At 35.5% G+C, this 26,313-nt stretch overlaps 2 protein-coding genes across 2 annotated transcripts; both read right to left on the bottom strand.

Annotated features, from left to right (window-relative positions):
• Nucleotides 1-11,354: 11,354 nt before the first annotated feature.
• On the bottom strand, nt 11,355-25,387 carry LOC128211215 (uncharacterized). Its single transcript, XM_052915749.1, has 9 exons — nt 25,224-25,387; nt 24,840-24,898; nt 24,251-24,335; nt 23,901-24,006; nt 19,987-20,047; nt 18,688-18,933; nt 18,039-18,165; nt 15,004-15,111; nt 11,355-13,997 (listed from the first exon to the last, which is right to left on the bottom strand). The coding sequence occupies exons 6-9, from the start codon at nt 18,805-18,807 to the stop codon at nt 13,555-13,557; spliced, it is 798 nt and encodes a 265-aa protein (XP_052771709.1). The 5' UTR covers nt 18,808-18,933; nt 19,987-20,047; nt 23,901-24,006; nt 24,251-24,335; nt 24,840-24,898; nt 25,224-25,387; the 3' UTR covers nt 11,355-13,554.
• Nucleotides 18,907-25,687, bottom strand: LOC128215496 (tRNA pseudouridine(38/39) synthase-like). Its single transcript, XM_052922182.1, has 6 exons — nt 25,552-25,687; nt 25,368-25,393; nt 24,251-24,335; nt 23,901-24,006; nt 19,987-20,047; nt 18,907-18,933 (listed from the first exon to the last, which is right to left on the bottom strand). The coding sequence occupies exons 1-6, from the start codon at nt 25,685-25,687 to the stop codon at nt 18,907-18,909; spliced, it is 441 nt and encodes a 146-aa protein (XP_052778142.1).
• Between the last annotated feature and the right edge of the window lie 626 nt (nt 25,688-26,313).

The following is a 26,313-nucleotide window of genomic DNA, read 5'->3' as shown; positions in this document are numbered from 1 at the left end:
TGGGGCTGGTGTTATTAAATATATCGAACTTGGATGAAAACTTTCTTTTTTAATTATAACACAGTCAGTAATCAACACGTGCAATAGTCGGTTTAACTTGATCGACTTTTTAAAAAAAGAATCCCTTAATAAATTAACAAATTTCCTAGTTAAATGTGATATCATTTGATAAATGTAAAGTACTTACTTCGCCACGGCGACAATGTCGATGATGATGATGATGATGATAATGACGACGACAACGATGTAGACGTCAGCGATGATGGTGATTATGGTGGTGGTGGTTGTGACGCTGATGATGATGATGATGTGATAGTGATGATGATGATGACGACGGCGGCGGCGATGGTGGTGCTGGTGGTGGTTGTGTTGATGATGATAATGATTATAATGATGATGATACTGGTGGTGGTGACGACGGCGACTACAACGACGACGACGATGATGATGATGGTATTTTTGTTGGTGATGGTGATGGTGGTGGTAGGATGATGATGATGATGATGATGATGATGATGATGATGATGATGATGATGATGATGAAGATGATGATGATGATGATGATGATGATGATGATGAAGATGATGTTAAGCTAATAGTATATGACTAAGGAGTCAAATTTAAGGCTGGATAATAAATGTTGACTTGATCTTGAAGTAAGATACGTAAAAATTATACAACACACTCATGATGTTGGCATAAGAAGTATGTTATATCAAAATAATCATGCAAGGCAAAGTATTTCTAATTTAAGCAAAAGTCAGTAAAAATGTTTTTGTCTACAAATACACACTTTACGGTAGTAGTTTTTAGCAGGCTCCGAAATGCATCTGATAGCATTTATATGAATATATATTTTGGTGACTGTCGGACACATCTACTACCAGACCATTTCACTACCAGAAGGCGGGCACATCTATCACCTTACTACTATTTACGAGGTATATCTCGTAGCTTGCCTGAGATGGCCAAGTTGTTACGATTGACCTGGCGTCAAACCACACAAATTGCAGACACAGCCAACGTTCTTCAAGAACCTTATACACTGTTCCATGTCAATTATTATTATTTAATATAAAATAGTTGAGTCATATCATTTATTCTTTAAATTTGACCGTTTTATAAATAAGAAACATCAACATGTTCACAATAAATGTATACTTATAGCAATTCACCAATTTTTTTTATTGAAAACAAATTTAAAGTGACACTCGTATTTAATATCAATACAAAAACGTGTATAAAAAGCATAATTCTTGAGTGATACACCTTTAACGACTTCTTAGATAATGTATATATGGATAATATTAATTACTGGTAACAAGATTGCGTCATCGGTGAGGTATCGTCATCGGTGGGGCGTCGCCCATAGCGTCATCGTCGAGGTGTCGTCATCGGTGAGGCGTCGCCCATAGCGTCATCGTCGATGTGTCGTCATCGGTGAGGCGTCGCCCATAGCGTCATCGTCGAGGTGTCGTCATCGGTGAGGCGTCGCCCATAGCGTCATCGTCGAGGTGTCGTCATCAGTGAGGTGTCGCCCATAGCGTCATCGTCGAGGTGTCGTCATCAGTGAGGTGTCGCCCATAGCGTCATCGTCGAGGTATCGTCATCAGTGAGGCGTCGCCCATAGCGTCATCGTCGAGGTGTCGTCATCAGTGAAGCGTCGCCCATAGCGTCATCGTCGAGGTATCGTCATCAGTGAGGTGTCGCCCATAGCGTCATCGTCGAGGTGTCGTCATCAGAGGCGTCGTCCATAGCGTCATCGTCGAGGTGTCGTCATCGTCGAGGTGTCGTCATCAGTGAGGTGTCGCCCATAGCGTCATCGTCGAGGTGTCGTCATCAGTGAGGCGTCGCCCATAGCGTCATCGGTGAGGTGTCGCCAAAAGCGGCATCGGTGAGGTGTCGTCATCAGTGAGGTGTCGCCCATAGCGTCATCGGTGAGGTGTCGCCAAAAGCGTCATCGGTGAGGTGTCGTCATCAGTGAGGCGTCGCCCATAGCGTCATCGGTGAGGTGTCGCCCATAGCGTCATCGGTGAGGTGTCACCCAAAGCGTCATCAATGGGATGTCGCCGATTACGTCATCGGTGAGATGTCGCCCATAGGGTCAACGGTGATGTATCCCCCATAGCGTTTTGCCGAGGTGTCGCCAAATGCGTCATCAATGAGGTGTCGCCCATTGCGTCATCGGTGAGGTATCACCCATAGTGTCATCGGTGAGGTATCACACATAGCGTCATCGCTGAGGTATCATCAATAGCGTCATCGCTGATATGTCGCCCATAGCGTCATCGGCGAGGTGTCTCCCATAGCCTCATCTTTGAGGTATCGTCATCGATGAGGTATCGCGCATTGCGTCTTCGGTTAGGTGTCGCCCATAGCGTCAACGGTGAGGTGTCACCCATAGCGTCAACGGTGATGTATCATCCATAGCGTCATCGGTGAGGTGTCTCCCTCGGTGAGAAGTCGCCCATTGCTGCTTCGGTGAGGTGTCGCCCATAGTGTCAACGGTGAGGTGTCGCCCATAGCGTCAACGGTGAGGTGTCATCCATAGCGTCAACGGTGATGTATCACCCATAGCGTCATCGATGAAGTGTCTTCCTCGGTAAGAAGTCGCCCATTGCGTAATCGGTGAGTTGTCGTCCATTGCGTCATCGATGAGGTATCACCCATTGCGTCATCGGTGAGGTGCCTTCCAAAGCTTCATCGGTTAGGTATAACCCATTGCGTCATCGGTTAGGTATCACCCATTGAGTCATCGGTGAGGTATCACCCATAGCGTCATCGGTGAGGTGTCGCCCATAGCGTCATCGGTGAAGTGTCGTCATCGGTGAGAAGTCGCCCATTGCGTCATCGGTGAGGTATCTCCCATTGCGTTATCGGTGAGGTGTCGTCATCGGTGAGGTGTAGTCATCGGTGTGGTGTCGTCATCGGTGAGGCGTCGCCACGATACGCCCATCGTGCCATAAAAGAGATATCACTCCCTTGCTGGCAAACTCCATAATTGCTCTGTTGGGAAGACGGGTCTGTGGGGATGTTTTCTGCCAAATAAAAAAGGCTTTTATTAATGTTTAATATTATGTCCCTGCTAACATTTGGATAACCTAATATACCACCATCATTATCCTATGTAATAACAACAATATAAGTAGCAGCAGCAGCAGCAGCAAAGGTACCACCGTTATCGTCATCTTTATCACGTATTCAATCGTAATTATAATATTAATCATGATCTTCGAATATAATTGTATCTTACATCTTTGTTGCATCAATGATATTCCAGCTATTGAATCCAACTATGTGTTGTTAAATTCATACCATAGCTGCTCAATGGCGCAGCATCGCTTCAGTCACTTCCGGTTGCATGGAGGGACACTTCTGGTACCATAGACGCTGAAACATGTAAACTATGCGTGTACTTACATATTTCATCAGACTATCCACTTGTCAAGACATTTACTATTCCCATTCTAGATATTATCATTAATCCCAATACAGACGAAGCAACCTACCGTTATCATAAAATGTCTGTACAAATGTGCAATATTATATAATTTTATAATAGTATACACGAAAATGAGATATTCATTTCCTGCTACCCGGGTTTGGTTAAAGAAATCTTGGTGAAAATGCTGACACCTTTTACACTCTCACTGTAAAATTTCTAAAACCAACAGAAAATGCCGATATTCGTGTTTTTCTTAAATTCGGATTGTTTAGATGATTAACCATCAACATCCGTTAAAACTAAAAATACAAAATATATATTTTTGCTTAAAATACGTTCTTTTGCACAGACGTAAGCGAAATGGAACTTATGTTTGGTTGTTGTTTTGTCGACGGCAGTTGGTGCGAAGAAATACAGGTGCGTGGGAGTACGTCAGGTAGTCGGGGAAGAGATAGCAGCGACTATACCATGGCCTCATACGATAGCTGTGATCCTGGGAATATCCTTTAAAATAACAACAACTGCATCATCACCACAAGAACCATATTCAGCATCTATTTCTAATCATCATTATAATTTTATCATTAAGTTTTAATCATATTTTTTTTTAATTTCTCGTGTTTTTTTTTTCAATTATATTAAAGCAAGAGTGCTATTTCAATAAATGATATTTTCCTTCCGTTTATTCTCTTGTTTTTGTTTATTTCGTACCATGGCAGCTAAATGACTTGGTACTTATAACTACTCCGCATGTCCTTTTAGATTGATCTGACGATGTGAACGGTTTATTTACTTACAGCAATTGCAAGAAAAATGCAAAATCAATAGAAACCTTTCGGCATAATCCCACAAAACATTTCATTTTAATATCAGCCGGGCTAATGAATGTAAAACACACAAAACATACATGCATAAGGTAAGTTTGTTCGATGGCCGCCACTTTGAAAGATCCATGTCACGCTTCCCGCCTGAACAATATACATGCAGGGCTGACCAATTAACGTACATGGCTGGTCGTACAGTGCAATGATACCTATTAACGTACATGGCTGGTCGTACAGTGCAATGATACCTATTAACGTACATGGCTGGTCGTACAGTGCAATAATACCTATTAACGTACATGGCTGGTCGTACAGTGCAATGATACCAATTACCGTACATGGCTGGTCGTACAGTGCAATGATACCTATTAACGTACATGGCTGGTCGTACAGTGCAATGATACCTATTAACGTACATGGCTGGTCGTACAGTGCAATGATACCAATTAACGCACATGGCTGGTCGTACAGTGCAATGATACCAATTAACGTACATGGCTGGTCGTACAGTGCAATGCTACCAATTAACGTACATGGCTGGTCGTGCAGTGCAATGATACCAATTAACGTACATGGCTGGTCGTACAGTGCAATGATACCAATTAACGTACATGGCTGGTCGTACAGTGCAATGATACCAATTAACGTACATGGCTGGTCGTACAGCGCAATGATACCTATGTTTAGCATCGGTCACGAATATGATATGGAATTTATCAGCGAGGGTAGCGAGTTGATAATTCCATACCAAACGGCTACTGGTGATCTATCCGACTTAGACAACAGAAAGTGTATTGCTTGTTTCTCAGGCCGATAAGAAGAAGAAGAAGAAGAAGAAGAAGAAGAAGAAGAAGAAGAAGAAGAAGAAGAAGAAGAAGAAGAAGAAGAAGAAGAAGAAGAAGAAGAAGAAGAAGAAGAAGAAGAAGAAGAAGAAGAAGAAGAAGAAGAAGAATAAGAAGAAGAAGAAGAAGAAGAAGAAGAAGAAGAAAATATCGCTCAATCCTATAAGGTGACGTGTCAATGGGATTTAAACACGTCTTTGTATTGTTTTGAAACTTGAATTAAGAGTTAGAGCTGTCCTGACGGGGCGTAGTTGACGTTTATATGTAATGTATTTGAAACACCCTACAATTATATTTTTGTTAAATGCATTGAGACATCTTTCATTGGAATAATTTTTAAAGCTGCATAATGCAATGTGGACCATTGAAACGTAGGCAGATATTAGATCAGATGTGGCCAGGGGCGTAGCTAGACCAAATACGATTTGTAGGCCCGTTCTTCTACGGGAGAAGTGTTTAAAAATAACCGATTTTTTTTTACAACACACAGACGGTACTACAAACTAATTCATTATCAACTAATCTGGTTAGATAAAAAGCATGTGCCGAGGTGTAGGTTTGAGAGAGAGAGAAGGATTGCATATAGGGAATATTAAACAGTAGAACCCATACATGCAGAATTTTGACAAACCCAGTGAGATCGCAACCCAAGAAATTAACTTGGCTCGGGTTTTTTTTTTAAGCATTTCGCAACAAATTTTGTATTTTTCCTAAATCTGCTGGACGTGCGAGGTGGGGAAACCATTGATTAATGCATACGAGAGATTCATGTACGATTTGCTTTGAACGTGTCACGGATTCGAGGTAGAGATATGTACAGGTTTGCATAGATTGTGCAATAGGTATGTTGTCAGCGGCCTTCATTTTTGTCCATGACCTTCATACTTGTGGCTTCTGTGTAACACATCGACACAGAAGCGTCGTGTGTTAAAGGGACTAGACACCAGATGATACCATTGCAAGATAAAAAGAAAATTGTCAAAAAACTAAAATTGATATCGTTGTGTACAACGCAATATTACTATCTGGTGTATCACATCGATAAAGACGCATTATTTAACATTATACATTATTGCGTATTTTTCCAAATCAAAATTTACTGAGTTTGTCTACCACGCATATCCCACAGGCATCTGGATCATTGTTTGTCACTTAAATGTTGCTTAATACAATGTGATAAACAACACATCTGAAGATATTAAGTGTCTTTGATATACAAAAAAACACTTTCTTTTTTGTATATCAAAGACACTAAATATCTTCAGATGTGTTGTTTATCTCTTTGTATGTACCCAAAATGGTTTTAAACAACATTTAAGTGACAAACAATGATCCAGATGCCTGTGGCAAATCCCAGTAATTTTTAAATAGGTGTTATCTGGAATTCAGTGAGAAAGGGTTTTCCGCTAATTTGCATGTAGGTACAAACACATTAAGACCAGATTGGTGTTGTGATCTATTCATATTAAAATTCAGCTAATCCATAATCTTTGTCAATATTAAATTATTAAGATGACATAAGGTCCTAACAGTTAACCAAGTATTTGTACCTACAGATTAATAACATTACGGAGTAAATCTATTAGCGTCGATATATGTATCTGTACTAATCACGTGACTTTCACATGCTCAATTAACGCACTATAAACTGGGAAACCATCATGCGCAATTTTAAACGGGTAAACTTATAGTAGAGACAGCAACGAACAGATACATAGAACAGAACAGAACATTTATTTCCAAGAAGGTCATAAACCCATCTGGCAAAACATGTACATATACCCACGCTTTCTATCACGTTAAATTATGTATCATAAGCTTCATAGTAGTTTGTAATGATAATTCTAGACATGTTTTGAGGAAATACTGTAATTGCCGATTTACGGACCATTCGGTGTCTAGTCCCTTTAATGTTTCGATTGTAAGTCAATGTTAATTATTTATATTTTGGCATGCCCGGACTGCAAATGGTGAAATTTAAACTAACTAGCCGAAAAGTTTTAGTAACGCTATTGGAAATTGAGCTATTTTGGGCTTGAATTGACAGATATCTGTTCAAATGAGCACCCGCCAATTGCCTATTGGTGTTCGTTCATAAATCTTAGTAAAATTACTCAATTGCAACAGTTAAAACGCAAGAAAAAGTAACTAAGGGTAATAACTCTGTAATATAATAGAGCTCTAAAATAGAGCTATGGTTCTTGCACACTGCACTTCCTTTCAGTATGTTCTATCATTATATGAAGTTTAATTGAATTCCATCCATAAGTTTGCATCGGACCGACCCACCGACCGACCGACCGACCACTGGGTGACTCCAATGTACCCCTTTCAATGTGCATGTTCCAGAATTATACATTCTGTTTTCAGTGATCAACTAGTGATACACACTGTACATGTTCTAGAGTTATAGAATCTGTTTCTTAATCATCAACCGGTGTTATACACTGTACATGTTCTAGAGTTATAGAATCTGTTTCTTAATCATCAACCAGTGATAAACACTGTACATGTTCTAGAGTTATAGAATCTGCTTCTTAATCATCAACCAGTGATATACACTGTACATGTTCTAGAGTTATAGAATCTGCTTCTTAGTCATCAACTAGTGATATACACTGTACATGTTCTAGAGTTATAGAATCTGTTTCTTAATCATCAACCAGTGATAAACACTGTACATGTTCTAGAATCTGTTTCTTAATCATCAACCAGTGATATACACTGTACATGTTCTAGAGTTATAGAATCTGCTTCTTAATCATCAACTAGTGATATACACTGTACATGTTCTAGAGTTATAGAATCTGTTTCTTAATCACCAACCAATGATATACACTGTACATGTTCTAGAGTTATATAATCTGCTTCTTAATCACCAACCAGTGATATACACTGTACATGTTCTAGAGTTATAGAATCTGCTTCTTAACCACCAACCAGTGATATACACTGTACATGTTCTAGAGTTATAGAATCTGCTTCTTAACCACCAACCAGTGATATACACTGTACATGTTCTAGAGTTATAGAATCTGCTTCTTAATCACCAACCAGTGATATACAATGTACATGTTCTAGAGTTATAGAATCTGCTTCTTAATCACCAACCAGTGATATACACTGTACATGTTCTAGAGTTATAGAATCTGTTTCTTAATCACCAACCAGTGATATACACTGTACATGTTCTAGAGTTATAGAATCTGCTTCTTAATCACCAACCAGTGATATACACTGTACATGTTCTAGAGTTATAGAATCTGCTTCTTAATCACCAACCAGTGATATACACTGTACATATTCTAGAGTTATAGAATCTGCTTCTTAATCATCAACCAGTGATCACTGTACATGTTCTAGAGTTATAGAATCTGTTTCTTAATCACCAACCAGTGATATACACTGTACATGTTCTAGAGTTATAGAATCTGCTTCTTAATCACCAACCAGTGATATACAATGTACATGTTACAGAATTATAGATTCTGTTTCTTAATCATCAACCAGTAATATACAATGTTCATGTTCCCGAAATATAGATCCTTCTTCTTCATAATAAGGATTGATGTGATGTATCGTTGGATAAGTAACATGTGAACTTCACTTATCCACAAATACATGCAATTTTAAACACAACTCTACAAATATTTTGATGTTTTATTCAATATCAATTAGTTACTGACAAACACAAGACGTATCCAAGGAAACGGACCAGAATGTTTTAAATGCTAAAAACATCAATCAATACAGTTAACAGTGCTAGGATAAATTTTAAAACTCTGTAAAAAACACACTTCACCAGACTTATATATTTTAAACATCTTATTGAAATTGTAACATTTCTACTAAATAACTTTGCTTTTCTGTTTGACAATCTTTTTAAAATATTCAAACATGTAAATATGTACATAACACCATATCCAACAATCAAACAATACAGACAGTAAACTATATGACTAGACTATAAATACCAATAATTGAATATGGTAATTTCTGAAAAATCTCAAACAACAATTCTGTGAGTTAATTTTAATCCATAAAATACTTCTACAAATATCTAAAACATCATATAAAAGCACCTCTCTGAAAAAGCACATTGAGTAAATATCGTAAGTTTCACATCGCACAGCATATAATATCTATTTATAACTGATGTTTAAGTAACAACAAACAATTAGTGTTTGAAATTATATTTTGTCCAGCGGGATGATATTATTCCTCAAATCTGCCATACATTTATTTTGATTATTGTTGATTTAAATCATGTGAATCAGCAGGTTAAACAGTGGCTGGGCAAATAGACAAAATATAATCTCAAACACTACGCCGGTCAATCTTTGTCCATGACATAAGGTTGAACTTTTTTGGAAAAGTGTAGATTGCTGAATTTTATAAATTGTAACAACATTCCGCAATGTTTGAATTTAATGATTTCTAGAAGCAACAGTATGATGCATACAAGGATATCTGTGATGATTGGCACATGTTACCTTATAATCTGTTTCAAAACGTATAATATAGATTTAGTAAACCGCAAGTAGTTACATACAAAGTTCATTAAGGTAATCCATCCAACATAAATGCAACAAAAGGCTACATGTAGTTTAAACTTACAAAAAGTTAAGTTTAAGAAATTTTATGTTTTTATCGAAAACTTTTTGTATAAACATTGGTGTAGACATTATGTTATTTCAGAAACGAATTAATAAAATTGCTTTGTTGTCTCATTTTAATGTTTTCAAATAATATCTCCTTTTATTATATTATATCATTTAGCATTATTATGGTGATATTCAAAAATGCAATCCATCAAAAATAATATAATGGTTCATCAATATAAAATTAAAAAGAAGTTATCTCGATGTTAATTTATAAACAAGTCTTCCTTTTGAGGCTTAATTTATTCTATAATAATGTTTGTTTCCACAAACGCAACCATCCCTATATCTTCCTCCCAAATCTACATTTATTTGACGATGATGTTTTTTTTTCGTAAATTCCTTATAATGTGCATTTTCTGAGTCAACATCTTAAAATTTGGATAATGTTTTTCTAAAAATTTCTGCAATAGTGAATACCCTGATATAGGTCAGTTAGGTAAAAAAACCTGGTTCTCAAAAATGAAAAAGAGAAAAAAAGAGTACCTAATAATAGTAATTCATACATACCGAGCCTAATTTATATCATTTCTTTTTATCAGATGGATGGCTTACCTGAACTTGAATACTGCGAGACCGTGTCATGCTGAGTACCTTAATTAATGTATACATAACATGTTAATACAACGTGATCTGAAAATGTATATTTGGAATGACGAAGACCTCCATGGCAACATTCAACATTAGCAACACGTCCACAACACAAAATATCTACATTCAGATGTACCCTTTGACCAAGCAAGACGATAATACACTCATACATTAAAATGTAGTATAATCTACAGCTTCACTCCTTTACCGTTTTTACTGTACATAATATACTAAGATAGACAAATACACAAGCGAAAAACAGTGATAAAAAGTGGGTAAAATCTAAATACTTTGTCAAGTATGTAGTGAAGAACTGAAACTGAAACAATTTATTCCATGTATGTTAATACAATCTATGTCATCTGTCATATTACAAACTAAAAAAAAAACATTTAAAAATTAAAAACTAAACCATTGGTAAGTAATTCAAACAGAACTTTTTGATTTGCATTCGTCCATTTTTCTACACAGTGAAAGCTTAAGAATGTAATTTATTTTACTTGTTTTCTTCCATTGACATACTTTATCAATTACTTTATGACAAAAGAACGTGCATCAACAGTATTAGACTCCTTAATAACGCTTAAACTGAAGTGCAGGTAGCTCTTACTATTTTGAAAGTAATATCTTGAGAGATAAATTCTCTCAACAAGAAATACAGAATAGCTCTTGGAAAAATGACTATTTCAAAAATATCTTGATAGTAAAATTCTCTATATACCAAGATAGAACCCCATTTCATAGAAAGGATCGGAGTAAGGTCTCAGATCAGACATCATACATGACTCTCACAACACACTAAATAACGATACCTAAATAACAACATCACTCTGTAATTAAACAGAGATAAATGATCTTCGCACTTTTGTTTAATGAGAAAGTAATGTTCAGCCTGTATACATGTGTAAAAGGTTCCTATGTCATGTAAAACTATATTAAGTTATAGTTCTGGCATCCACAATTGTGTATTACTATTGAAATAATTTCAATAGTACTCAAAATAAGAGGTAAGTGGGTACCATGTTGTCAAGGCAACATTCAATAACTAAGATACTACATAAGTGAATATCATTGTTATTGATCCATGTACATGTATTAGATAATGAACTGTTTAGCCCCGCCTACTGTTACCATTCCAATATGGGAGTTAATGTAACTCTCAAACATGGTATAGGTCTATATCTTTGACAGGGGTGGCACATAAGTTTATGTTTTGAACATTAATATTATCATCACGTACCTATTACGGGTCCGTGCTATCATAAAGATAATTCCTGTCTAAAGTATAAAAAACTTTTAACAAGAAAATATTTCGCAAATTATTGAAAAACAACAAATAGTCAGCTTAGCTTAATTCTGTTTAAAGGGACTTATGAAGTTTCCAGAAATTTGAGCCAGAGAAAACCCTCTAAAACTGTGGGAGTTGTTCGCTCCACAAACCTCAATATTCAAGTAGCCAAAAGTGTAAAAATCCTACTCTAGGGCATGTTACCGTACATGTAAGACGTGGTGGCCACAGTTCAATATAAATACTTCAGGCAATATTACCCATCAAGGTGGGAATGAGTACATAGTTTCAGAGTATTATCTCTTAAATTGTTGGAGAATATCGCTCTACAGCATTTTGCCAACTGACTATCCGCCCAACAGACCAAACCTATGCAGACTTCAAACTTTGTTTGCAGGAGTATAAATATAAATATTCATATATTCTAATGATTTTTCAACAACAATGGAAGTATACAATGTAAACAATGGTCCCATTACCATGGCAACATACCATAAAATATAAATTTAGTTAACAAACCAATAAACAGAAGACGATGTGTAAAACACAAATTTTACATATATTTCAAAAAAATAAATTACAAAGTTCATGATCATGATAAAAAAACATATTGAAGACCTCCAGCACGGCTTTTGTAAGTTCCAGCAGACCAAACGCATTTATTTCTTTTTCTGCAAGCAACCCTCAATGATGTTGCATTTTGGGAGGATTTAGTTTTCATGCAACAGCAGACCACGAATATAAAACAATTTATCAGTGCTTTTCGAATAAATTAAATAATGGCCTTGTAAAATTGACCAGAACTAACAAATCTGAAAAAAAGTGCTTCTCTAAAATAAGGCAATCAACAGCAACCAATACACACAGAAAGCACTTAACCAAAATTGTGGTCAAAATTACCACAAACACAAAAAAGCCTGACATACGCTCAATAACTCTATATATCTAGAGTACAAGAAAACAAGGTAAACATGCTTAACTCAATTCTATGTGACAGATTAATGATGAATATCAGTTCAATTCATTTGATTTTGGTCCAACTACAGTGGCTCACATGGTTAAATGCAAACTACTAGCCTTGACCGTACACACATAGGGTAATGAACCTCAAACATATAGCACCCATAATATACAACTACACTGATAAAAACCTTGTTTGTTTGGTTTCTTTTTTCCACAGCCTTGACCTTTTCAACTATTCTCTCCTCTCTAACATGAAATTCTGGCCTTGACCTTAAGCGTAATGAAAACCATTGATCTTGTTTTTTTCTTCTCTGAAGCCATGACCTTCTCTCCACTCTGACTTGAATAACAGACCTTGACCTTAGAGGGATGAACAACATTGACCTTGTTTTTCATCTAAGGCCATGACCTTTTCAATGTCCCTTTCTCTATACATTGACCTCAGTGTCATAAACACCATTAACCTTGACCTTCTCCACTACGCTCTCCTCTCTAATTCTAACAACTTGCCTTGACATTGGAGTAATGATCACCAAATATCACCCTTCTACCATACAACTGGTAAAAGTCTTCATCCAGGTTCTTCTCTAACACTTTGCCTTTCCTTTACCTTGAGCAGCTTGAGTCCATGTCTTATTGCAGTATAAGTCATCAAGTAATATGTGTCATTATTAACCTCTGTGTTTGTCGTGAGATATTCTCTGTCAAATTGATCAGTATCGTAACCTGATGTACAATAAATTTAAAAATGAAATAACTTTTCTCAATTAGTTTGTATTTCAACGTGATTCCATTATATCCATGTTTCAAAATTCTCAATAGTAATAATCCTTGCAAATAAATTTCAATGTATTCTACAACAAAATCCTGATTAACGTCTTATTTTTCAAATTAATCATTGGACTGAGAATTTCTCATGACAATTATCAAAGGAAATGACTCATTCCCCAGTTTGACTTATAACTGAGCTTTCCCCAATCTCTTCTTGTGTACTTCTTCCCACTTTCTCTCCTCCTTTCATACCATTCTCTGATGTCTCCAAGTTTTCCTCCCCATTATCTTTAAGAGAGGTTTTAGAATCGCAAATATCTTTATCAGCCTTCATACTTGTAGTTTCTCCATCAATGTCCCTTACAGTGTCATCATCTTCTTTATTGTTTTCTCCATAAATTATGTGAGGATCCTTATTCTCTCCAGACTTGGGTTTATCTAATGTTCCAAATGGCTTATCATCTATGTGGCTAGGCTTATCAATTTCAAGCCGTTGACGTTTCTGTGACGTCATTTCCTCTTCACTGCTATCGTCCTGCGCTTCAATTTCAGCATTTTCTCTCCATCGCTGTTTTCTAGACTCGTGTGATGCTATCATCTCGTCAAGGGTCACTGTAATAAAAAAATGGCATCATTTCATGCACCAATTATACGCATGTCAACACAAAACACATCTCTACATCATTCACAAACAAGCAAATAGAGAAGCTTCTGTAAGTTACCATGTATACATTTTATCAAATGTGTTTGTTTTAATAATATGGGCCCTAGAAAGGCTTAAAGGCGCACAATACAGGCTGATTCAAAAATAAAAAATCAATAAAAAATCATATTTATCTCATTTGATTTAATGATCAAAACCAAAAACAATAGCATATCATTTACGTAGAGATAAAGAAATACAATGTAGCAATATTTTTGCATTTTTTTAACTCTGGAAATTGTGGCCACATCGCTATTATTTCCACAAACCCAAATTTTAAGGTTAGTATTTTTTATCTGTTATATGCTTTTTTTATCATTTGAGTCAAATGAGTTAGACATGAAAATGCTTTAATACTAAAAATAAATACTTTTCAAATTTGGCATCAACCTATATTGTGCGCCTTTAAGTCATTTGGACTCCTGCCATGGTAGGTCATCTGCATACAAATACAAGTCTGGGCAAATGAATATTCTTCAAGTTTGTGATTAATAAACATCAATCGTTTTACAATTGGTAGTATGTGATATATGATGATTGCAAGTGCAATTACACTATAAAGCTGACTTAATCAAAGTCAATAACACTTTGTCAGGAACTACTTTTCATCATGGGTGTGGTTTCTACCAATTGTGAAGTTGTTCCATGAAAAACTGTAGATTAGGAAGAAGTTTAAGTCTTAAAATGATATTAACCTACAGACAGAGAAGGTTGACAGACTGCCAAAGTGACCTCTATATACTTATTGTAGTCTCAAACTACTGATTATTTTCAGCGATGTTCCGGTGATCAATTATAATCAAAAATTATAATCAAAAATTGATTGGTTGAGCCTGAAAATTGTATTAGGTCATAATTGATCATATATTCAGATTACTCCTGAACTTGATCAACCCTGTTGTACGGACTACTTACAGCCTCCCTGTCTCTCCATCAGCACTTTAGGATTCCTGTCTTCTACGAGCCATTCAGACTGCATCAGTAAAGGGGGACTCAGATCACACCAGGGCGCAATGTCACAGTCTGAAAAAATGACAGAAAGATTAGTTTAAATCCAATTTACAGTAGATAAAAGAATAAGAAGCACATTTACTAGTTCATTTATCACCCGAATATTGTCTCACAAATATTTGAGAGTCCGATACATCAACTGTAACTTACAATACATGTAAAGTGAATCATGCCATCTTGATGAGACTTTTTGTTTATAACAAACCTGAGAATGTTTGAAAACTTACTCATCAAAAAGGCTTTCATAATTTAAAACTCATTTTTTGAATTTTGTTTTTTTGTCAGAAGTAAAACTACAACTTTAACTACATAGATAAGTGTCAAATATCTGAATATTTATAATAGGGTTCATAAACAGGAGGAATACATAAATATGCCAAGACTTGTCTGTTTTTCTTGATTTAATCCAGGGCTATATATATGAGTATTGGCACTTGCTGGGGACGGGTATTATTGGCAAAGCATCGAGATCTAGAACAATATTTCATAAGCATATCTCAATATATCGTTGAAATAAAAATAGGTAATGTATGGTAATTAATTAGGTTTCTCTGTTCATATCATTATTATTTTACTTTCTGTTTCGATAATCCATAAATTGCAGAACTAGGTATCAATAATGTTGTGCATCCCTAGAACAGGCTTTGTCCAATACCAACCAAGTTTAATGTAAATATTCTGAATGGTTTCTGAATTATAGGGTATTGTAGACCTACAGTAAGGACAACATTAGTGAATGGCAATACAATTTCTATTGAACAACAAACAAGCTAAAGATTGCATAAAATGTCTCTCCAAATCTAGGGGCCCTTTTTAAGGGTGTGAGTGGTCTAGTGGTTTAGGTATCTGCCCGTAACCCAACAGGTCTCAGGTTTACAAACCATGGGAAAAGTTTGATCAGCTAGGGGTTGTAACCAAGCTGGAAAACATGGTTTTCTTCCAAGTTCTCCGTTTTCCCCACAACACAAGACCACACTCTTGTGCAACATGACAGCGAGTGTGACTGTGAGACTTAGCATAATTAAATATTACTTTCTTCAGTGTTGTGTAAAATTAAAGATCAAAACAAATAAAAATAAAAACAAGATATGTGAACCCTGACTAAAGTTATTCAGTTTTAACCATTCTTCTATTTTTAATAACAGTGACCTTGACCCTAGGGACCCAAAACGCAATCCCATGAAAGGTATTCATAAACTCTTCCTATAGACCAATTTTGGTCAAGATGTGTCAACCCTAACTGAAATTATTTAGTTTCATAGGTGAGTTTGACACCGCCCGGCCGGCTGCCCCCCCCCCGAACAACGACGTTCATCATTGTAATAACCAGGTTTCACTATGTGAAAACCTGGTTAATAAAACACTTGAGCGCTGTCATTCATTTAAGCATCACTTTATATGCATTAGAACCAGCACAAACCCTCCCTCTAATAGATCAGTTAAATTAGATTACTCTAATAAGGAAAGTCAAACTCTTTGCTTACTTAATGGAATGCTCAGCCCAGAGCTGCTGTAGAGAGGTGAGATTGTCTTCATGGCATTCTGAAACATGAATGGGGAAAGTCTTAAAAAAGTTTTAAAAATACTGGGCAGATTGTTGATGTAAACAAGTATTAATGTCAGAAGTGTCAGCTTTTAAGTCTTAACTTCTCTGGAAGATTAATGGATTTGCTTATGATCTGCAGAATTTGTAACAAATGTTGAGCTGTTTTAGCAGTACCTGTCTTATTTAAATACATATGAGGACATTATCAACTTTTCATGTTTAGAAGTTTACAACAATATCGTTAGTCACGTTGTTAACTTAAACAAAGTTCTATACAATCGTCCCATTGCTTTCTAGAACCAACAACAGGTTCTCATTTCTTTTAAGTGACCATTGCAAATGCTTGCTTGAATTATTTGCATCCTTTTATCTACCTCAACTTTACATAAACAATTCGAAATATGAAGAAAATATGCCACTCATAGTTCTCATTAACTTGGTTTTGGCAGTTCTTGGACCTGTCCAATAAAGAACTAAGTCAATTTTAGTCATAAAGTGAAAATTCCTTTCATATTTCGTTATTTTGCTACAAAGTGGTCTATTCACCTTTAGCCAGTATTAAACATAAATGATAAGTTGAAGAAAAAAAAAACAATCAATGTGTTTCAATTTTTGTCTTTAATTAATATTCAGATATAAGATTTTAAGCATTTTGCTTGGCTCATAAATAGTGATTTTCTAAAATAATGATCAATTATAATAAAAAAATGATTGGTTTGGCCTGAAATTGTATTAAGTCATAATCGGTCATTGATTTAACCAGCTGTTTCCTTACCCTGGTTATTTGTGTTTGGCCAATTTTCTCCTTTGAGTTCATTTATGATCCGAAAGTGTTAAGTTGTTATCAGTAATAAATACTGCAGAAAGCAACAACACTAAATAACCAAACATACACATAACATAATCATAGTTAGGATTCCGAAATTATTGTACAGGAACTAAACTGCAATTAAGGTTTGTACTATCGACACTCGGTTACTTGAGTGGAACAGATCATCATGAGTTAAACTTGAACGGATTCCCAACAGTACTTACACATCTTGAAGCAACAGCTGCTCATTTGTTGATGTCCTTTAGTGAAACAAGGGGAATAACTAAACAACTATTCAAGCCAGAGTTATGGGCCATGTTAAAGTGTAACTTATATGTGCTTTGACTCTGGCAACATGTGTACCAAGTTTCCTTTGAATGATATCTTGAACAGTATTTTTGGTTATCATAGTCTGACAATGCCAACAACGACACTAAGACCATGATAATACCTTAACCTTTTTTCGTCAAAAAGCGGGCATGCAAAAAATGTCAAAATGGGAATCCTGTATCCTGCAAAACATTCATTTAACTGTATAAGTTACTTATAAGGTGAAATAAGATCTGTGTTATATGAACTTACCAGCTTCATAAATCCACTCAAATTCTCCTCCAAAGTCCGCGTCATACAAGCACAAGGGCGCATCAGATGACATGTTATATTGTGGCTTACGCGGATTTTTCTCAATGCTCAAAAGTTCATCTACCACCTAGAAAACTAGTACATGGATTGCTATTGTAAAAATCTCATTACATTTAAACATCATTAATTCGAACACTGTTTATACAAAATTATTGATTCTTCAGATATAATTTTCGGTTCCGATTTTAGTTTACTTTGTGTAATCGCAATTTTCCTCAACAATCCGAAATCGCTCCTTCGAAATTATACCTATTTCAAATCCCGATTGCAACAAATATAAAACATTTTGTGAGACTTCCATTATTTAAAGCAAAAACTGTTTAATACACTTTAACTTTGCGATGATAAATGCTACATGGCAAATTTGTTGCACCTATTGGTTTGTAATTTATTTTTTTTCCCCTGGATTTAAATAAGGATAAGGTGTGAACATTATAATGAGTAGAATTACTGATATTGAATTGCAATTATTAAAATTACTTGTATTGACCTTACTTTGTCTGCTTGTATCAATCAGCAAATTTAAAGAAGTTTTCTATTAACTAAACACAATGCAAGGGGGATAAATAGACAAAAACCAAATGCATACTTCAACTGATTCCCTCCCTTTGCCCACAAGGAACAGCACAGAGAAGATGAATCTGATGCCACAGGAACGCTCTCCCGACAATCGTGAGTTCGCACATTGTGAATTCATTGTCAGTCTCATCTAGAGTCTTGACTTCAACCTCCATGATTTAACGAACATAGTTTGTTATGCCATCTTTAACATTGAACTTGCAGAAGTTGCGGAAGTCATATTCGCCAATCAATTTTTGCCGGCTTCTTCCATGAGCTGTGAATTTAAAAAAAATAATCATAAAATCAGGAAATTTTAAGTCTTTAGACCAAATCAATATTTCATGAAAATAAAACAGTTTTCAAACAAAACATTTTAAAGTCACACTCGTATTTAAAATCAATACATAAACATATATAACAAACAAATTTTGAGTAATAAACCTTTACCTGCTTACTATATAATGCATTTATGGAAAATATAGTACTGATATTACTGATAACAAGATTGTTACTGTGTATTTAAAAGATGAAAACGCACAAATATTAAATGAATGGTGAGTCCTAAAAGATTTACAGTGATCAACTATCATTTCATAAGGTAGTGTTTTCTGCACCTTTCTTATATTCTTCCTTTTTGGTAAATTAAAACAATTGAATTAAGTATGGTACATCTTATTTGGGAGTAGAAGTGTATCTTCTTAGTTTCCTTTGGAGTTTGCTACCCAAAAAATCTTTGAAGCATTTTTGCCATAAACAAGAGCTTACAAGTTATTACAACATAAAATTAATCACTCTTGTTGGCACAAGGTTGTGTGAGTATGTGGTCTTGATGATTCACATGCGCCCAGGCTGTGAAACCAACCCAGGTTGCCTAGGTGAGATGGGAGTGTTCTATCCAATGGCTCATCGGGCATACTTTATCTTTGAGGTAGGGATGCGGGTCTTACAATCAACACATTGTCTTTATCTTCCGAACACATGTGCAAAGTCATTTTAAAATATGACAAAAATACAGCCAGGATATGACAAACTATACGGTATGCATATATACTATATATAATGTCCTGGGCTGATCACCATAAAGCATCTTAAGTTAACTCCTTACTACTCATTTTCTTAAATGAAGTATCAAACTTATCATGATATAATAACTTGATACAATATCAAACTGACATATTTCATTTCATTGCTTTAATTGAAGATACATACTTTTATGTTAAAGAACAGTTAATTTTCTTTTATTTTGACTATGAATGTTTTAGAAAATTGACTCAAATTAAGAAATGACCTGATATTTCATAAATACTGTCCCAGGAGTATTACTTACCAGTATATTAAGGTCTCCTTTGGGGAAGAAATACTTGTACGTTCTTCTCCTGCTGCTGAACCTGAAATGATACCATTGGTTGACGGTATACCATAGGAATCCTCTTTCCCCGTTCTTTAATGTACTACAAAATGTCAACTGCTCAGACCTTGATTGTTTTCAATGTATTATCAAAATATATGTTACAATTTCAGATTTATGGACAATAAGAGTTTTCCACCTCATTAGAAACACCAATGCTATGTGACAACACCTTCATGTGACTAGGTATACCATATATAGCAGCATTCATACTGGGTGGACTGTACAATGTTTATTTACAACACCATTGGCCTTTACCAAATCAGTATTTTCCCTACCGAAAAACCGGTAGCATTTTCATTTATGAGGCAGTAGTTGACAGTCAAGAGTCTGCCACAGATCCGCACTTATATGGTCTTGCTATTGAGTTTTTAAAGCACTACGGTAGAGTTTCCACCTACGGAGCATGGATTTCATCCAACTTATAATTTAAAGCCATTAGTTAAACGTTAAACGTGTTTATTTGATTAAACGCCTATTTTTATACATAATATTCAATGGCGTTGTACAATACATGCATACTCTATAAATCCAACATAATAGTTGAACATATTTTGATATAAGACAATATAAAGCAGTTAAACAATAATATATTAAAACTTGCAACATTCATTAGATTGTAATTGACTAAAGTAGTAATATATGTACATGAAGTAAAAACATAATTGGTCAAAGCAACCGATAAAAAATGAAAAATAAACAAACTCTAAGACTCTAAAAAATCAAATATAATATCAGACATTTCTTATCGGAGTCGGTTTTAAAACAAGTCATAAAACTGTGTAAAATAGTGAGTTTTGAGGTTTTTCTTGAACACATCAATAGACACTGACTGCTTGATATACAATGGCAGACTATTCCATAGTTTTGGTCCGATTGTGCAAAAACTTCTATCGTTAAACCTTGTTCTCTTGTTAAATGGTACATCATACTTGATACCAGGGTCACTAGCTGATCTTAATCCTTGTCTACGACTTACACTCTCAGACAATAACTCAGTCAAATAAGCAGGAGCCCTACCAGTGCCACAGTTGAACATAACTGTCAATATCTTGAAGTTGATTCTAGCCTTTATTGGCAGCCAGTGCAGATCAAAGAGAGCTTGCTTGGCCCCGTCATAATTGCCTCGGTTAAGAACTAATTTTGCGCACATATTTTGGATGCGCTGCATTTTGGTTAACTCTATCTCAGAAATACCATACAATATAAGGTTACAGTAGTCCAAATGAGAGATAACAAGTGAAAGTAAAAGGATTTCGGTTGCAGCTCTGGTTAAATATTTTCGTATACACTTCACCCTGAAAAAGTTCAACATTGCAGTGCGGCATTTACGCTTCACGTGTTCCTTAAAGGATAAGGTTTCGTCAAGATAGGCACCTAAGTATCTAATGCAGCTTTCTCGGTGTACAGCATCACCAGCAATATCTATATTTGTAGTGACACATTTATTTAGTTGAGCCTTACTGCCAAACATAATGAATTCTGTTTTGGAAGTGTTCATTTTTAGTTTGTTTGCGTTCATCCACTTGTTGATCGTAACTGCACATGTTTCTAGTTCGTGAATATTTTGCTGTTCATGTATTGGAGACGCTGGACTAAAGCATTTGTGGGCGATATGATCATCAGCGAACCCGTACACCGAAATCGACGGAGGAATGACATCAAACAGAGTACCGGCATAGGTTAGATATAGCCAGGGACCCAAACAGCTTCCTTGGGGAACGCTACATTCTAATGGACGGGGTGATGATAGAGACGTATTAACACTAACTCTACAATTCCGTGGTCTTAGATACGACTCTAGCCAATTCAACGCAGTACCACACATTCCATACTGATTATGAAGTACGTCTACCAAAATGGTGTGATCAACAGTATCAAAGGCAGCACTAAGATCAATAGCAATCAAGACGGTGACTTCTTGTCTTTCCATTCCACCAAGAATATCATTGACAAGTCGCAGAAGTGCCGATTCACAAGAATGATGTCGCCTGTGTGCTGACTGATGTTTTGGTAAAAGGTTGTGTTTGTCTGCGTGTGCGTTGAGTCTTAGCAGAACTGCCTTTTCTACAAGTTTTGATAGAAATGATAGATTACTTACTGGTCTGTAGTTAGCAAGTTCTAGATCAAGTCCAGTTTTCTTAAGAAGAGGTCTCACGATAGCCTGTTTATATTTGACCGGAAATACACCGTGTTTAAGAGATAAATTTACTAATGTTGTAATAGTTGGTAATAGGTTACTAAGGTATTGCTTTAAGATGTGTGTTGGCAGAACATCTAATTCAGATGATGTTGTGTTGAGTTCGCATATAAGCTTATTTATTTCATTTTGGTTTAACTCTTCAAAATGTTCAATATGCGGAACATCCTTACATTGTGGTTGGAAACTAGCATAGTTTTTCAGCGAATTGCGTATTTTATCAATTTTGTTTATGAAAAAGTCAGCGAAATTTTCAGCAAGAATAGTGTCAGATTCACTTGGTGGCATAGGATTGTCGGACTTAGTTCCTGTCAACTCAGACACCAAGGAGTATAGTTTCTTTGAGTCACCTTTTGCATTAATTACCCTTTCGGTCAAAACTCTGGTCTTCTCATTGTTAATTTCACAATTATATTTGTTTCTTGATGTTTTAAATGCTTCAAACTGTTGAGTTTCGCGGTATTTGCGCCATAGTCTCTCTAACTTTCTGGTCTGCTGTTTGAGAGACTGTATATGTTCATTAAACCATGGTTTAGGTTTTCTACATATTTTAGTTTTTTCAATAAGTGGTGCATGGCAGTTTAATACTTGTGTGATCTCTTGTTCAAATTTGTCAACAAAATCATTTATACCAGTTTCGACTATATCAATTTTGCCGAGGTCATTTGAGAAAGTTGATGGGTTAATTTCCCGAAAGTTCCTACTGGATACAGTTTTGCTTGTTATGCTTTCTTTTTTGATTCTAAGAACTGTCTTTACTACACAATGATCAGAGATATATGGACCCGGTTTACATGAATGAACCTCAACACCATTCACTGTTTCCGTAATGAGCAGGTTTAAGCAGTTTCCACCAGTATGGGTACTGAAGTCGACGTGTTGCTCTAGTCCCATAGCAAAAAGAGAGTTTTTGAAATCAGTTACCGCATTGCTGTCATCATTTAAATGTAAATTGAAATCTCCCGTTATTAACAAGTTTGAATATTTTGGCATGGTTTGTTCCATAAAATCAAAAAAGTCTACAACGAACTGGCCGTAAGTTGAAGCTGATGGAGGCCTGTATACACCAATAACATGTAGTGTAATATTCTTAAGAATCAGTCGCTATATTTCATATTCAAAACATTTAGTTGAACCGCTAGAAAGTTTTGACATTTTGATACTTGTTCTACATGCCATTGCAATGCCACCGCCTTTCTTCTTGTGTCGATTAACAGCACTCAACTTGTAGCCGAATAGTAGTCTTGTCGCCTGTTAAAAGCCATTAGTGTTACTGCTAGGGATAAAATGATGATCAAGTATTGTCTATAATTGATTGCAAAATCTCTGAACCTATCATCAAATGTGGCAATGTCTTAAAAAAGGCAAAATAGTGTACAAACACTGTATTAATAATTTGGTATTAAGCTTAAATATTACTGGTCTTGAATATATACTTCTTTACAAACAAAACACAGCAGAAGATGTTTTACCATTACCAGTAAACATGTTATTGTTTTGTACCATGAAGTTTAATCCTCTTTTATTAAGTTTTAATTTCAATTACATATGGAAAATTGAGCGGAAGGGTTTGAACGAGTATTTCCCATGATCAATTCTGATTTTGTATCAATTTCAACTCCACCCCCCTTACCTCGCACTGAAGTCTGGGTCTATAGGCGCCCAGGCCAGCACCCTGATGTCCCGTGGCAGGTTCCTGTTCAGCACGATGCAGTACCGTATCTCCGTGGTCTTGTCGCCTGATATAGTTCAATTAATAGGATCTAACCAATAGAAAAACGTTACAAACCCTATGTTTAAATTGATAATAATTAAGTTCTTTATAGCCCGATACAATGTTTGTTTTTTTACACCCTTAGCACCCTATTTATTTTCTGCAATTCCCTGCCCTTTATATAACCTGGCTAAAATCCTAGAGGCATTGTGTTCATGTATGTATGTATGGAAAACAGACTGTACTGTACAGTATACATAGTTCCTTACCAGGTCTTTCATGCGCTGTCATTCCTTCTCTCACCTTCACCCCGACCCCCGACAGCAAGTTGCTGCGTTCATCAAGAGAGACAACCTGGAATATACAAGAAATGTATTTTAATTCCCACTTGTGAAACTCTGTTAACCTCTGTCAATAACTTAATGTATTGTTGCATTTGGTCAAATTCTTTCTGAAGAAAAATAAATTTTGTATCCGTTGTTTTAATTTAATCTTTAATATAGCAGAGTGCAAAAAATATAATCGTGAAAAATATACTTTAAATAGATGTTTTAAAAAGTATAAAGCTTATTACATGTGGTTTTCTCCCTTGGCTTGAAAAAGTACAAAGCTTATTATATATTATGTGGTTTTCACCCTTGGATTGAACAGCAAGTTTATATCCTAAATCTTAATTTTTTGTTGTGACATTCTTACATTGGAATATTAGGTAATTTCATTTGAATATAAGCTGAATTACTCTCACAAACAAGCACTAATCCAAGTCTGGAAATGTTCACTTTGTTAAAGTTTATTCCATCTTAGTGACAAATTGGTCATATGGAATAAGTTACAAATTGGTCTAACTGAATGAGTTACCTGTCAAAATGCACTAACACCTTGTCTATTGACCACACCGACTGTTACACGCTGACTCTCTGAAAATTTAAACTCTTAGTAGTCTTACAGTGTTTATATAAAGACCGTATTATTTGTGATTAAAACAAGTTATGCTAAGCCTCCAAGTACAGAAATTGCTTTCATTACAAACTCAAGTATTATTTAGAAGCCAATAAGTTATAAACTTTCATCACAGTTGTAATAGAAAGCGAGGCCATCTTAAAAATGAGCGTATATCAATAAATTTTAAGGTAAAAAATCATTTTATTTCTAAACAAGCATCAAATATGCAAATTCAACGAAGCCATGTTTCAAAAGTAACATCTTTTATAACATCTGAATGATTAAAGTAATGATACATACTCAATATAATGAAGATCTAACTTTTTTCTGAGCAGCTGGAACATGTGCATACTGGACTCAATAAGGGCCTCGAACAGTTAACGTTGAATGGTGTGTCCCGCTTCCTCTTGTGCCAGCATATATGTGTAGTCATGGCCGAGGTACATGATCTTCAGGGCTGGATGGTTTACCTGTGAAAGATATCGTAACAATAAATAACAAAACTTATCTTACAAATAGAAAACAAACATATCATACTTATTAGAACTAAACAACACAAACTATTCTGTAAACAAACTGGAAGTGTTTATTATATGTATACAAAGTAATTATGATAAAGATGATATACTTGTTGAAGACATTTTGGACGAAACTTCTTTTTCCTCTGCATTGCCATGCAGGTGGAGCTCTTCTTTGCTGGCTCTCTGAAGCACCTTCACATGAGTCTCAAGCTGACGGATTCTCAACATCAGCTCCTGCAACATTGTACATAGGTCAATTGCATGCAATAATAAAGCATTTCTAAGTTTTACTTAATAGGGCAATACTGATGAAATCAAATAATCGATATATTATTCATAACGACTTCCAGTGTTGACTTTTTTTAATGTTTCATTAAAATGCATTTATTATGGGTGTAATGAAACTCACAGTTTGTAACTTCTTGCATAAAATGGTAATGATATTGTTCTATCTATTGATCCATAAGGTAATAATTGCCCGATAAAGAAACGTTTTTTTTTCTGATAAAGAAAGTTTCAACAGCCTCTTAAAATAGGAACTGGTAACATTCTTGCCTTGCACTTGGCATAAAAGCGTAGAATTTGGAAATTTGAAGTTGTCAATTCTGGATAAAACTTTGGAAAATCGCTCAATAACCAAGGTAACTATCTTATTTGAAAAGAGCTTGAGTATCGCACACGTATCTCTTAGTAATTCTAAAATGCCGTCCAGGCCTCTTTTTTTGAATGATGTTTATCCTGGCTAGACATCAAAACAGAAGCTATAATGACTAACGATTTCTTAGTCTAAAATAATACATACGTTATACGGGATTCTTCTAATCCCTAACGTCTAATAGGTTTCAACGGTTTTCAATAAGACCCCAAAT

The sequence above is a fragment of the Mya arenaria genome, chromosome 2 (assembly GCF_026914265.1).
Source record: "Mya arenaria isolate MELC-2E11 chromosome 2, ASM2691426v1".
NCBI classification, from domain to species: domain Eukaryota; kingdom Metazoa; phylum Mollusca; class Bivalvia; order Myida; family Myidae; genus Mya; species Mya arenaria.
Note: the sequence above shows the minus strand (reverse complement) of the source record. Positions and strands in the feature narration are given on the sequence as shown.

Excerpts from the sequence above, each read along its gene's own strand:
- LOC128215496 (XM_052922182.1), bottom strand. The coding sequence starts at position 25,687 with ATGTTGCAGGAGCTGATGTTGAGAATCCGTCAGCTTGAGACTCATGTG. Across the intron at positions 25,394-25,551 it reads GTCCAAAATGTCTTCAACAA|GTAAACCATCCAGCCCTGAA; the intron begins GTATATCATCTT and ends TATCTTTCACAG. Across the intron at positions 18,934-19,986 it reads AAGGAGACCTTAATATACTG|CTCATGGAAGAAGCCGGCAA; the intron begins GTAAGTAATACT and ends TTAAATTCACAG.
- LOC128211215 (XM_052915749.1), bottom strand. The coding sequence starts at position 18,807 with ATGAGACTGACAATGAATTCACAATGTGCGAACTCACGATTGTCGGGA. Across the intron at positions 18,166-18,687 it reads AAGGGAGGGAATCAGTTGAA|GTGGTAGATGAACTTTTGAG; the intron begins GTATGCATTTGG and ends CTAGTTTTCTAG. Across the intron at positions 13,998-15,003 it reads GATGGAGAGACAGGGAGGCT|TGACCCTTGACGAGATGATA; the intron begins GTAAGTAGTCCG and ends TTTTTATTACAG.